At 47.7% G+C, this 12,928-nt stretch overlaps 1 protein-coding gene across 3 annotated transcripts in view; it reads left to right on the plus strand.

Moving 5' to 3' along the window:
* Positions 1-12,928, plus strand: part of ZNF333 (zinc finger protein 333) — a 28,676-nt gene that overhangs the window by 3,165 nt on the left and 12,583 nt on the right. For 2 of the 3 annotated variants that reach the window (XM_064280824.1, XM_064280826.1), the window contains exons 4-7: positions 4,180-4,261; positions 5,154-5,437; positions 5,992-6,108; positions 8,154-8,235. In XM_064280824.1, the coding sequence (XP_064136894.1) occupies positions 5,396-5,437; positions 5,992-6,108; positions 8,154-8,235 (241 nt within the window). In that variant the 5' untranslated portion in view covers positions 4,180-4,261; positions 5,154-5,395. The remainder of the gene's footprint in view (positions 1-4,179; positions 4,262-5,153; positions 5,438-5,991; positions 6,109-8,153; positions 8,236-12,928) is intronic. The other variant, XM_064280825.1, reaches the window with a different exon arrangement.

The following is a 12,928-nucleotide window of genomic DNA, read 5'->3' on the forward strand; positions in this document are numbered from 1 at the left end:
GAGAAATCAAAAGACGCACTGCATTGGGCAAATCTGCTGTGAAAGAGCTCTTTGAAGTGTTGAAAAGCAGTGATGTCGCTTTGAAGACTAAGGTGCGCGTAACCCAAGCCATGGTATTTTCAGTTGCCTCCTATGCGTGTGGAAGCTGGACAATGAATAAAGAAGGCTGAGGAAGAATTAATGCTTTTGAATTATGGTGTTGGTGAAGTAGTTCTGTTATAGCAGCACTAGGAAACAGGGCTGCTATGAGTCAGAACCAACTCAACGGCACCTAACAACAACAGGACACTAAGACAACCTGGAAATAAGGTTGTCCCTTAGAAAGTCTGACTTCCAACACCACATTCTAAGTGTTGTGGTTTTTGTGCCTTTGGCTAAGCCTAAGACTTTAATTTATAACATTATCTATAGATTGAAATACTATAAAATCAGACGCTCCTTGGAGAATGCTGATTTCAGAGTTGCTGTAGGGAAAGAAGCAGGTGAGCCTGGGATACCTCATGCCAGAAAGTAAGCAGGTGCTAAAAAGTTGATTGTGACTTGTTGAAAGACGCAGGAGCCAACATGAAGGGACTGCCACTGGCCAAGTCTATGCATCAAAATTAATGAAATGATAGAAGTGGGCTGTTGCACGTTGAGTAAGAAGAACAGTCCATAAGTCCATAATGATGCCAAATAGTAACACAGAAATGTGGGAGGGAGGGAAAACTATGCTTCACAGAAGAATGCCAACTGATAAATGTAGAGGGAATCCTAGGAATAGAAAAATCGCTATTTCACGGTCACCACTGCAACACGTTGCTGGGCAGAAACACCAGTGGCTGGTGAAGGGACAGGTGCAAGATGGCTCCAGAACAGGATATGGAGAAGTAACTCAGAGCACTCTCTTTGAATATGTAATACATACAAAAGGTCCCCAAATCAAAATGTTATTAACAGCAGCGTTCTGCGCAGTGTTGTTCCCAGCTGTGTGCTCACACCCTGTTCCCCCTTCCTCTGTTTGTCAAGAGACATCCTCTTCTACTGGTCATTGCTTGATCCTTCTAGGGCATCTCTCTGTAAATACAAGAAAATAGAGATGTGTATTCCTTTGTCCCTGTTTTCTTACGCAAAACGTAGCACACTGTGATTAATACACTGTTCTGCACCTTGCTTTTTTTTTTTTTTTTTTTACATAACGTATCCTGGAGATCCTTTTATATGGTTTAGAGAAGGATCTGCAACTCCTTTGTTTTTCGGATTGACTGATTTATTTTAAAAAATATTTTAACTCTTTCTGGTGGTGGTTGAGTGCAAATTCTTTTTGCAAAAAAAAAAAAAAAAATTGTAAATATTTTCAGCTTGGAGGGCCATATAATCTTCTCACGACTACTCAGCTCTGTTGTTGTAGCACAGAAGCAGCCATAGATAATAGGTAGACAGATGGGTGTGCTAATAAAACTTTATTTACCAATACGGGTGGAGGGCTGGACTTGCTGACTCCTGGTATAGAGAGAGTTTCCTTTTGCTGGGTCTCCCTTCTGCAGTGATAGCCAGGTATCGCACACAGAGGTGGTCCTTGCTGAGCTAGAATGTGTGTGCCCTTTTAGGAATCAGTCCCCTTTGAGGATGTGGTGGTGGGGCTCATCCAGGAGTGGCTGTTGCTGGACGATGCATGCAGGAACCTGTGCAAATACATGATGCTGGAAAACTGCAGGACCCTGGCCCTCAGGAGTGAGCCTGGCCTCACACCTTCCTTCCTACACAGAGGCACCAAGTGCTTCTTAAGCTCCTGCTGTGTGCCAAGAGCTCTGCTGGGGTGGGGTGTGTGCAGTGAGCAGGTCAGAGATAGGTTAGGCTTCATGGGGTTTACTGCTCACTGGCTTCCTCAGGGTTGCAAAGCGTCTGTTGCATTGACTTCATTCTCTTTGTAGTAAGAACCTGTGTGTCTTGTCAAATTGGCTCTGGGCTTCAGGGATTAGAGAATCTCAGCCCCGTGGGGCAGAGGGAGGGCGTTTGTGGTTTGGGTCCTTGTGAAAGAGCCTTACTGAGTTAACTGGAAATTGGTGGTGTCGGTGAGGGGGGAATCATTTTGCTAACCCTGTTGTATATACTCAGAGTCCTTGGTTGGTGCACATGATTAACATTTGCTTGGCTGCTAACTGAAAGGTTGGCAGTTCAGGTTTATCCAGAGGCACCTTGGAAGAAAGGCCTGGCAGTCTGTTTCCAAAAAATCAGTTCAGTTCTACTGTGACAAACATGGAGTCCCCGTGAGTCGGAATCAACTTGACGGCAATGGATTTGGTTTGGTTTGGAACATCATACATGCTCATCTTGAGACCCGTGTTGGCATCTGTTTGTTTTCCTCATCACAAGTGTGTCTGTTCTGCCATGCAGCCTGGTCTCCCAGGTGGGACCAAGAGAAGAGCTGAGTGCAGAAGGGCGAGAGATTGTCCATGCCAAGGGTGTGGGCAGGCACAGGCTGACAGCGTACTGTGGGACCAGCCTAGTCTGAGGGGGTGCTGCCCTGGGAAATGCCAGTCTGAGGAGGTTTTAAATGCCCTTTTGTCTGAGGGGAAGGATGAGGATATTGGGGGAGATTTCTCAGGCTCCTTGTGCTTCCATTCTGTTTTCACTTTCCAGCCCTCATGTCATGCTTTCCTCTGATCTTCAAAAAAGATCTGTTCTACACTCTTGTATTTATTTTTAAATTAAGATGTAATTCACATTGTATAAAATTCACTTCAAAAAAATTGTGGTAAGTATGTTTATAACGTAACATTTGCCGTCTCAATATTCTTTGCATGTACCAATTCAATGACAATAAAACTTTACTACAAAAACAGGCAGAGGGCCAGACTTGCTGACCCCTGCTACAGAGAGAGAGGATCAGTGACTTTGTGTTCATCACATTGTGTAACCGTCACCATTATCTGTCTACAGAATTTTCCATCACTCTTAACAGAAGCTCCGTGTCCCATAGGAAAAAAAAACCACCATTTTAAATTGTACAGTTCAGTGCATGTAGTATATTCGCATTGTTGTGTAACTGCCACTTCTGTCTACTTCCAGAAGGTTTTCATCATCCCAGAAAGAAACCCTGCGCCCGCTCAGCAGCCACTCTCCAGCTGCTGGTAACCGCTAGTCTGTTTTCTGTCTGTGCATTTGCTTATTCTAGATATTTCATGTAAATGGAGTCATACAGTACGTGGCCTTGTATGATTCTTGTGGCTTCTTCCATCTAGAATAGTGCTTTTGAGGTCGATCCATATTGTGGCATGAATCAGGGCTCCATTCCTTTTTGTGGCTGAATGATACTCTGTTGTATGTATATACCACATTTCGTTTATTCATTAGTTGTTGGGCACTTTTGGGTTGTTTCTGTTTCGGCTATTATGAATAAGGAAGATGTGAACATTTGTATAGAAGTTTTTGTGTGTTTTCAGTTCTCTGGGGTATATACCTAGGAGTAGACTAGCTGGGTCACATGATAATTCTGTGTTCAGCATTTTGAGGAACTGCCAAACTGGTTTTCACAGCAGCCGAACCATTTTACATTCCTACCAGCAACACACAGGGTTCCAGTTTCCCCACATTTCTGCCAACACTTGTCCTGTTCCTCTTTAAATTAACCTTTCTATGTGTGTTCTTTGTCTAGTTGCTTCTTGCTTGTTTACCTGATACTACCCCTTTCTGGCAACATCAGTTTCAATTCGCATAGAATATTTAGCTAGGAAATCTCCTCCCCTTTTCCCCTTGTTCCTGTCCCTGGCAAATTCTGCCTGTGGCCACACTCCTAAAAGTCTGACTTTGTTCACTGATGACTTCCTCCCTTTCTGTTTCTCCCCAAATTTAGGGTTAGTATTTTTAAAAAGTCTGTTTATATATATGGGCTTTTTTCGTGTGTCAATTTCATACCCTGTTTCTTTCTGTAGGATTCCTGGGGGCACAGTGGTTAAGCACTCAACTACTAACCAAAGGGTCTACAATTCAAACCCATCAGCTGCTTGGCCAGAGAACCATGTGGCAGTCTGCTTCTGTAAAGATTACAGCTTTGGAAACCTTATGGGGCAGTTTTACCCTGACCTATAGGGTCACCGTGTGTCGCAATGGACTTGACGGCAGTGGGTTTGGTTTTAGTTTTGGTATTTCTTTCTGAAAGAAGTTAAAAAATTTTTTTTTTTTTTTAATTCTTTTTAGACTGTGAATCTCAGCTTAAACCCAAACAGTCAGCTTTCATGCAGGATATTTGGGAGGAGAATCATCTCATGATGTGCAGATGGTAAGTATTATGATTGAATCGTGTCCCCCCAAAATATGTGTTGGAACCTTAACCCCCTATACTTGTGGATGTGATCTAACTTAATACCATGTAATCACCATCCACAATGCAATCTCATGTAATGCAATCGATCAGTTGTTGAGGTCGTGCCAGCATAGGGCGGATCCTAAGCCTAGTCACTTCTGAGCTGTATAAAGAGCAGCGTAGACACAGGGACATGCACATACAGGGAAGACAGACTGTCTGACGGCGATGGAGGTGGATAAATCTACAAGCCCAGGAACTCCAGGGATTGCCGGCAGCTACTGGAAGGTGAGATAGATGAAGAAGGACTTCACCCTAGACTCATATCCTGAATTTGGACTTCTAGGCTCCTGAACTATGAGAAAATTAATTTCTATTCCTTAAAGCCACCCATTTGTGGTATTTCTGTTATGGCAGCATGAGGTGACACAGTGAGATTCACAGGGGCTTGTCGTTGGTTCTCTGTCACAGGAGATGTTTAGGAAATGTGAGTTGGCAGTGCAGCACCAGAACCAGGGAGACTTGTGAGCCAGGGCATTTCCTCACGGAAAAGTCATGTCTAAGAGGAGTGTCTAGGCACAGGGATTTGGGCAAACTCTGCCTGTCACTCAAGACTCTTTATTCCCAGGGAGTTCCACAAGTAAACATTTCCACAGATGTGAGTCAGATGTTGAAATGTAATCAACTTGTGGACAACTGTCAGGAAAAGGCTGCCTGTCAGAAAGGCCCAGTGAAAGCTGTGATAGGATAAAGCCCTGCTGCACACAGAGCATTCAGCTCCCTCAGTTTCAAGAAAATGAACTGTGAAATAGTGCACATCTCTGAAAATGCTAGAGATGTGCACCTGACAGGAGGAATCCCCACACAGGTCGCGGGTACTGGCAAGCTTCTCCTCACCACTCACCCTCATCAGGAGTAGATAGCCTGGAAGGGAGACGCCATGAGTTTAATTGCAGTGAGATGGGTTTCCGGAGGAACTTGAACTTGGACTTTGCACAAGAGAACTCACAGAAGAGAGGACCATTTTGATCGTGAAGAGTGTGGGAATGTTGTCAGGGATCCCTCACCCTTTGCGGGGACAAATGAGACCTACCTCAGAAGGAAGCCCTTATGTCTGGTGTTGGTGCGGGAAAGCTGTCAGAGCTGGCTCCTGTGAGACAGTGCACAGAAGTGCACACTGAGCCCTGCCGCCGGCCCCCCTCCAGCCCCTAGTTCCCTCCTCCTCAAACTCAGGACTTTCCAAAGTTTGTGATCCTAATCTGAGGGTTGGCCAAAGGTAGAGATGGGGTTTGAGCTGGGCCTGTCTGTCCCAGAATCACTGAGATCTCTCCCCTTCTGTGCCCTCCCCCAGCACTAGCAGTGCTCTAAGTTATTTTTTAAACAGGTACAGAAAGTCAGTGGCTAAGCCCAACACATTTTCTTCAAGAAGAGTTATCTGTTTCAGAATCGTCCTGATAAAAATCATCTTGGTAAAACGTCTTGCAGGGCTTCTGGGGCTTCTAGCCAGGACCCCTCATGACTCGAGAGGTATCAGCTCTGCCTCTGCATCTCCTTGGAGACGCTCGTCAAAGGCTGGCATCTGCATTGGGAAGGGGGGTGTGTGTGTGTCCCCACGTCTTCTGAGTACAGGACCTCAGATTGAGGCTTCAGGCTGGGAACATCCCCGGGGCCATTGTGTGCTCAGTGCCCCTCCCTGCCTTTCCCAGGGGCTGGGGTTCTACCTGAAGATGCAGACTGGGCCCTCAGTGGGAGAGAGGGGAGCACCTTCAACTGAGGAGGACCCGCCAGCTCTGCCGCAAGCGCCTTGGTCTTCTGGATACATGGTATGCTTGGGAGATGGTTTGTGAGGGTCCCCCTAGAGCCAGGAGGGCTGGGCTAGGCGTTTCTGCAGATGGGGAAAAGGAAGGGGGAGGGGAGGGGGACCCAGGGCTTACAGTTGGGAGTCAGGAGTGTGTAGGAGGCCCAGGCTCAGCCCACGTGAGAACACCTGAGCAGGCTGCTTGTTCCCAGGTAGTTACAGGCCTTGGGTGAGTCTGGGGAAGAAGGGTTAGCAGCCTGCCCTGGCCCTGCCTTTCCTGCTGTCCTGCCTTTTTTCTTCCCATCTTGCTCCCACCTCCACCCCTTCCATGACCTGGAAGTTTTCAGGAAGCAGAGGATTAGGACCTGAGGGCTAGACAGGGGGTGTTCAGGCACGTGAAAGCCTCTTGGCTAAGGGTGGAGAAAATATGGGAGATGACGCTTTAGGGCTCATCCTGAGCCCTGCCCTAGGGAGACGGGGGCCGTTCCCACCTGTCCCTCACTCCTCTGGGGGACTGTGGGCACTTGTGGGAGGTGTCCTTGTACTGACTCACAGATCATGCAGGGCTGACATGTCCCTCTGAGCTGGTAGCAGGTCCCCTCCATGGGCCACCCCAGGCTCCCACTTGCTGAGAGTGTTCTGGCTACCCTGAGATCCCAGGACCACCTTTCAATTGGGAGAAGGTTGTCCCTGTCCTGACGCCCATGCCCTCCCTGGACTCTCCTGTTTGCTGTGGAGGAAGCAGGCCCCGCTGGGCATACTGAGGAGGGAGGATCAGGACCCCAAGTCCAGGGCCTGTGGCCCTGGCTCAGGGCTATCCAGAGCTGGCTCTAAATGCTGCCCTCTTTACCACCCCCCCGCCACCCCACCTTCCCTGCTGCCCGAGGCCCCCAGCTCTGCCTGGCTCCTCCACAGCTCACAGGGCACCTCCCCTCCCCCAGCTTCTCTGACGCTGCACATGGGCCCAGGGCTCCTTTTCCAACTCTTGTGCTTGGTTATTGGAGACATTGGTGGTGCTTTTAAAAATAATGTTTCTTTGTTACTGAAGGTTTGTGTGCTCATTCTAGAAAATTTGCACAATACCTAAAATAGAATCACTGCTACCTTGGCTCCCACCCCACCCCCTAGCTGGGCACTTTTAACGTCTCAGGGGCTTCCCTTCTGGCTTGCCCTCTCCCTCTCCCTATATGCGGGTGAACATGAGACCGCTTTGGGAAGAGGTGCCCTCCCTGTGTCTGTCTTCTCAGGCAACCTTAACCTGAGTGTTGGCGTCAGAGTTTATTTACAAGAACTGCCTCTCTGACCAAGGCCGCCCCATGGTCAGCCCTGTTCGGTAAGCACCTTGTGAAAGCTGGACACTGAGACCCCTCACCCCTTGGCATGTGGGCTAAAGAGACAACTGCAGTGACCCAGAGGCCTTTTCCCCAGCCTGGATTTCCTCTCTCCCCTCCATTACCTCTCACCTCCCATCCGCCAGAAGCTCTGCTAGCTTTACTTGTAAAACATAACCCACCAGTGAACAGTCCTCCCTGCCTCCGCTGTCTCCACCCTGCCCAGCACCAGTGCTAGCCCTTTCGTGCACTACGAGGACTGTCCTACCAGGTTCCTGCTTTCACCTGAGGCCAGAGGGATCCCCGAGAAGCAAGTCAGGTTCACACCTCTGCAGAGGAAGCACCGCCATTCCAGGGAAGTTCAAGTCCTTTGTCCTACCACAGGGCATCCTTCTGGGAACTACTCAGCCTCCCCCACGGTCTTCCTGCTGCCCCGCAGCCTGCTTAGCTCTCCCTCCCTTCCGCCGTTGCTCCAGCCTTTCCCCTGCTGCTGGCGGCTGCCCAAAGAATGCTCTCCCCACCCTGGGCACCCTCTTTCCATTCCATTTTGGAATCGAAATTCCATCGCAGTGATTAGCTTAATATATTCAAGAATTAGATAAATCTCATCAAAGTAAGCGGGGTGTTCCTTTTATCAGGCACATTCCCCAGAGCAGGGCCAATCATGGAAATTAGTTGGGGTGAAGAGGTGTAACCGGAATCCAGCAGCTCTAAACGGGACCTCTGTCACTTTGTCCAGGGACGGAAGGTGCCGGTGCAGACCCAGAGTGTGGCGATGCCTGTGCTGGGCCTCTCTGACCTGGGGGTGTCTGGGTATGCTGGTGAGTGAGTGCTGAGTGGAGTTTGCTGTCCCATTTGTTGTGTACCAAGTATACGCTCTGCCTCTGTTTGTCCTGACGGCAGGCATTAAGTGGCATTGTCAGGTGATACGCATAAAGAAATCTCTCGTTATTTATGTATTTGGGAGTGTCTTAGTTTCCCAGTGCTGCCGTAACAGAAATACCGTAAGTGGGTGGCTTTAACGAAGAGAAATATGTTTTCTCATGGTTAGGAGGCCAGAAGTCTGAATTCAGGGCACCAGCTCTAGGGGAAGGCTCTCTTGGCCCTGCGGGAAAATCCTTGTCTCAGCTTCTCTAGCGTTCTTCTCTGCATTCCTTGGAGATCTCCACATGGCATCTGTCTTCTCCATTCGTGCTTGGTTGCTTCTGTGCCTCATCTGGTCTTTCTGTAGCTTGAAGCAGTGATTAGATTTGGGACACAGCCTACACTGCTATGACCTCATTAACATGACAGAGAAAACCCTATTTCCAACTAGATCCACCTGTGTAAGGGTTAGGATCCCAACACATATTTTTGGGGGACACAATTTAATCCATGACAGGGGGAGATATACTTTCTAAAGATAGTGGGTAAGACTTTTTTTTTTTTTCTGTTGGTCACACATCTTTCTGTTAAGAAAGAGCAGGACCACTTAGCTTGCTTGCTGTCCAGTCAGCCAGATCCTCTCAGAGATTCACAACAGGGAATTCCGGGATGACTCCATCTCATTATGTTGAAGCTGAAAGTTACAACAATTTACTACAAATGGCATTTGCTTTAACCGAGCTTTTTAAAAATGAGGTAAAAAGCTACTTCTTGTGGGAAGTAGGGGAAAGATAGCTCTGGAGGACAAATAACATTTTGGCTTTAATTGCAAGGCATTTGTTTCCTTCCAGCTTGCCTTTGTAGGGAGAATAAACTTGTTTCTTAAAAATTTCATTTAACCATGCATTTGTAGTTTGTATTATTGACAGGGAGTAATTCTTAGATTTAATGTATGTGTTGCTCTTCCGTGTATTTTTGGTAAACCCTCTGGGCCAAGCTCTTCCTTGCTGCTGTTGAAGGGAGCATGGCTATTGTATGGTGAGAGAAGTACCAGGCACATCAAAAACAAAATGCCTACCTCCCCTGTGGAGCTGAAATCTGGCTGGGTGGTCGGAGTTTTCATTGAAGACCAGGATGTGATCCAAGAACTTCATCCTGGAGAACATGGAAGAGTCTGAGAAAGGACAGATAAATTTAAGCTTCTTGTTAGTTGCCATCGAGTCAGCTCCAACTCATGGCGTCCCTGTGTACAATACAACAGAACGAAATGTTGCCTGGTCGGTCTTGTGCCATCTTCACGACTGTTGGTATGCTCAGGTCCATTGTTGTGGCCACTGTGTATTTTGAGTACCTTCCAATTTAGGGAGCTCATCTTCCAGCACTATATGGGACAATACAGGGTTTCTGTTGGCTAATTCTCAGAAGTAGATCACCAGGCTTTTCTTCCTAGTCTGTCTTAATCTGGAAGCCCTGCTGAAACCTTTCCACCATGGGTGACCCTGCTGGTGTTGGAAACACTGGTGGCACAGCTTCCAGCATCATCATAATAGGTAAGCCACCACAGCATGCCAACCTGACAGATGGGTTTTGGAAATTTAAGCTTAGACCAGGGTTTCTCCACCTTGGCACTGCTGACATTTGGGACTGGATTGTTCTCTGTGTGGGGGCTGACCTGTACACTGTAGGATGTTGAGCAGCATCCCTGGCTTCTACCCCCCAGTTTTAATAGCCAAAAATGTTCCAGACATCACCAAAGGCCCCCAGGGGGTGAAATTGGCCCTGGTTAAGAAGCATGGGCCTAGAACATGATAATTACTGTATCATTTACCTTGGCAAAGCGTTAGACTGTTGAGAGATTTTAGAGACAGGATTTCAGGCCTAGGAACAGCATCTGTAAAACTCCCCAGAGCAGAGAGTCTGGTGTGCCCGGGGGTTCACGGGAGGCTTGTGAGAGGAAGCAGAGGGAAGTGGATAGTGATGGGAGCTGACAGGAGAAGGTGTGGGCTCCAGATCACCCAGGGCCTAGAAGGTGGGAGAAAAACCTCGGCCCATGTTCCAAGGCCACTGGGAAGCCACCTAAGTATTTAGGTGAGTGATGGGGGGTGCCTGTGATTTTAACAGCACTTTTAGCTCTGGGTGGACAGAAGGAAGGTCTCAGAAAGTAGGGGGTGGAGGCAGGATAGAATGGTGTTGGCCTAGACTTGGGGGGTGAATATGGACTAGTGTATTGAGGGTCTCTAAAACTACCCTCATGTGCAGCCAGAAAACACCTCATGTGCAGCCACCACCGTCTGTCAGTGGAGGCTTGCATGTTGCTATGATGCTGAACAGTTTTCAGTGGAGCTTCCAGATTAAGATGGAGTAGAAGGAAAAGCCAGGTGACTTACTTCTGAAAGTCAGCCAGTGAAAACCCTGTGGATCACAACAGTTGGACCCACAAGTGATCATGAGGATGATGCAGGACTGGTCAGTGTTTCATTCTGTTGTACGTGAGGTCGCCATGAGTCAGGGCTGACCGGATGGCAGCTAACAACAACAATAAAAACAACAAAGACCACTGCCAGGTTTGGTGATTTGCTAGGATAACTCACAGGACTCGGTCTACAGTTATACCTGGGCTGTAATTGTTCACAGGATTTGCTACAGGAAAGGGTACAAAACAAAAAGAGCAAAGGGAAAAGACACATGGGGCAAAGTCTGGGGAAACCAGGCCCCGGCTTCCAAGAGTCCTCTCCCAGTGGTCTCACAGGATGCATTCAGTTCCCCCAGCAAAGAGCTGTGACAGTATGTGTGAAGTGTTGTCCACCAGGGAAGGTTGTTAGAGACTCAGCACTCAGGATTTTTATTGAGACCTGGTCGTGTAGGCATTCCCTGTCTGGCACATCCCCAAATTCTAGACTCCTGGAAGAAATGCAGGAGTTCAGTATACACAACATTGTATGTGCACAGTCTGGACACAGTGAGCCACTCCTATCAGTTAGGGTGGCAGGAACCCTCCCAAAATCCAAGTTCCTGGATGCTGACCTTGCAAGCAGGCCTTTCTAAGGCCGGCAGTCAGGTCTGCTGTGGGAACTGTGTCCTGCACAGTGGGGAGAGTGGGACAATCTGAGACATGTGCAGGAGGCCTGGGTGAGACAATGGGTGGTGATGCATTTATTCCCTTACTAGACGCTACCTAGTACTTCTTTGTCAGCATGTGCCAGGGCCAAGGGCTGAGGGTGAAAGGAAGAGGATACAGGCTGGTCCTTGCGAAGCTTACAGTCTGGTGAGGGTGACAGAAAAGAAGCACCTGAGGAAGCAAATAAACATCTGATTGAGATAGGTAAGGGCTGTGAAGAAAGGAGGAGGGTCCTGGTAGAGATGAGAAGCAGCCCTTTATATCAGGGAGCAGACCCCAGGAAGGGGCATGCTGAGGGAATGACATTTAAGTGGAATCAAAAAGAGAAGATATCTCAGTTATCTAGCACTGCTGTAACAGAAATACCACAAGTGGATGGCTTTAAGAAACAGAAATGTATTTTCTCACAGTTTAGGAGGCTAAAAGTCTGAATTCAGGCACCAGCTCTAGGGGAAGGCTTTCTCTCTGTTGACTCTGGGGGAAGGTCCCTGTTCCTTGGTTCCTTGATGATCTTCCTGTGATGTGGCATTCACCCTCCCCCATCTCTGCTTGCTTCTCTAGGCCTAATATGCTCTTTTTATATCTCAAAGGTGATTGGCTTAAAACACCCTACACTGGTGTAGCCTTTTAACATAACAAAGAAAACTCATTCCCAAATGTGATTATAACCACAGTTATAGGGGACAGAATTTACAACACATGTTTTTGAGGGACACAATTCAGTCCATAACAGAAGGTGTAATGTAGTCATTAGCCATCGTGGCAATGGAGTGCGAGGGAAGGGGATGAGGGGTGATGCTCCATGTGGAGATGTCATCACTGATTTTTTTTTAAATTGGTGGGGTCTGTAGGATGCCAGAAGGTGAGATTTCTGATCTGAGCAGCAGTAGGCAGGGATGTCACTTCCTGAGGCTGGGGACACTGGGGTAAGAGCAGCTTTTGGGAAGAAGGTGGTGAGCTTGTTTTGGATATGTTTCATTCGTGTTTCCTTATACAGGTGAAGATATTTGAGCTGATGGTGGTATATTAGTTTTCCAGGGCTGCTCTAACAGCGTACCTTAAACTGCCTAAGACAATAGAAATTAAATAAATGAAATTCCCCAGAAATTTACTCTGTCACAGTTCTGGAGGCCAGAAACCCAATATAAAGGTGTCACCAGGGTTGGTTCCTTCTGGAGGTTCGGAGAGAGAATCTATTCCGTGCCTTTCTCCTAGCTTCTGGCTAGCGGGCCATCCTTGGTTCCTTGGCTTGTAGACCTACCACTTCTGTCTCTGGCTGTCTTGACTCTACATCTCCCTTCGTGTCTCTTCTCTTTTATAAAGACACCAGTCATATTGGATTAGGGCCCATCCTACTGCAGTATGACCTTTTAACTGGTAATATTCGCAAAGACCTATTTCCAAATAAGGTCACATCCTCAGGTATCAGGGGTTAGTACTTGAACATACCATTTTTGGGGGACACAAATCATGGGTGTGGAGTTGAGAGGTGAGAATCACCCTGAGGATTAGGGCCTTGTCAAGATAGAGTT

This window comes from Loxodonta africana, chromosome 3 (assembly GCF_030014295.1).
Source record: "Loxodonta africana isolate mLoxAfr1 chromosome 3, mLoxAfr1.hap2, whole genome shotgun sequence".
Classification (NCBI taxonomy): Eukaryota; Metazoa; Chordata; class Mammalia; order Proboscidea; family Elephantidae; genus Loxodonta; species Loxodonta africana.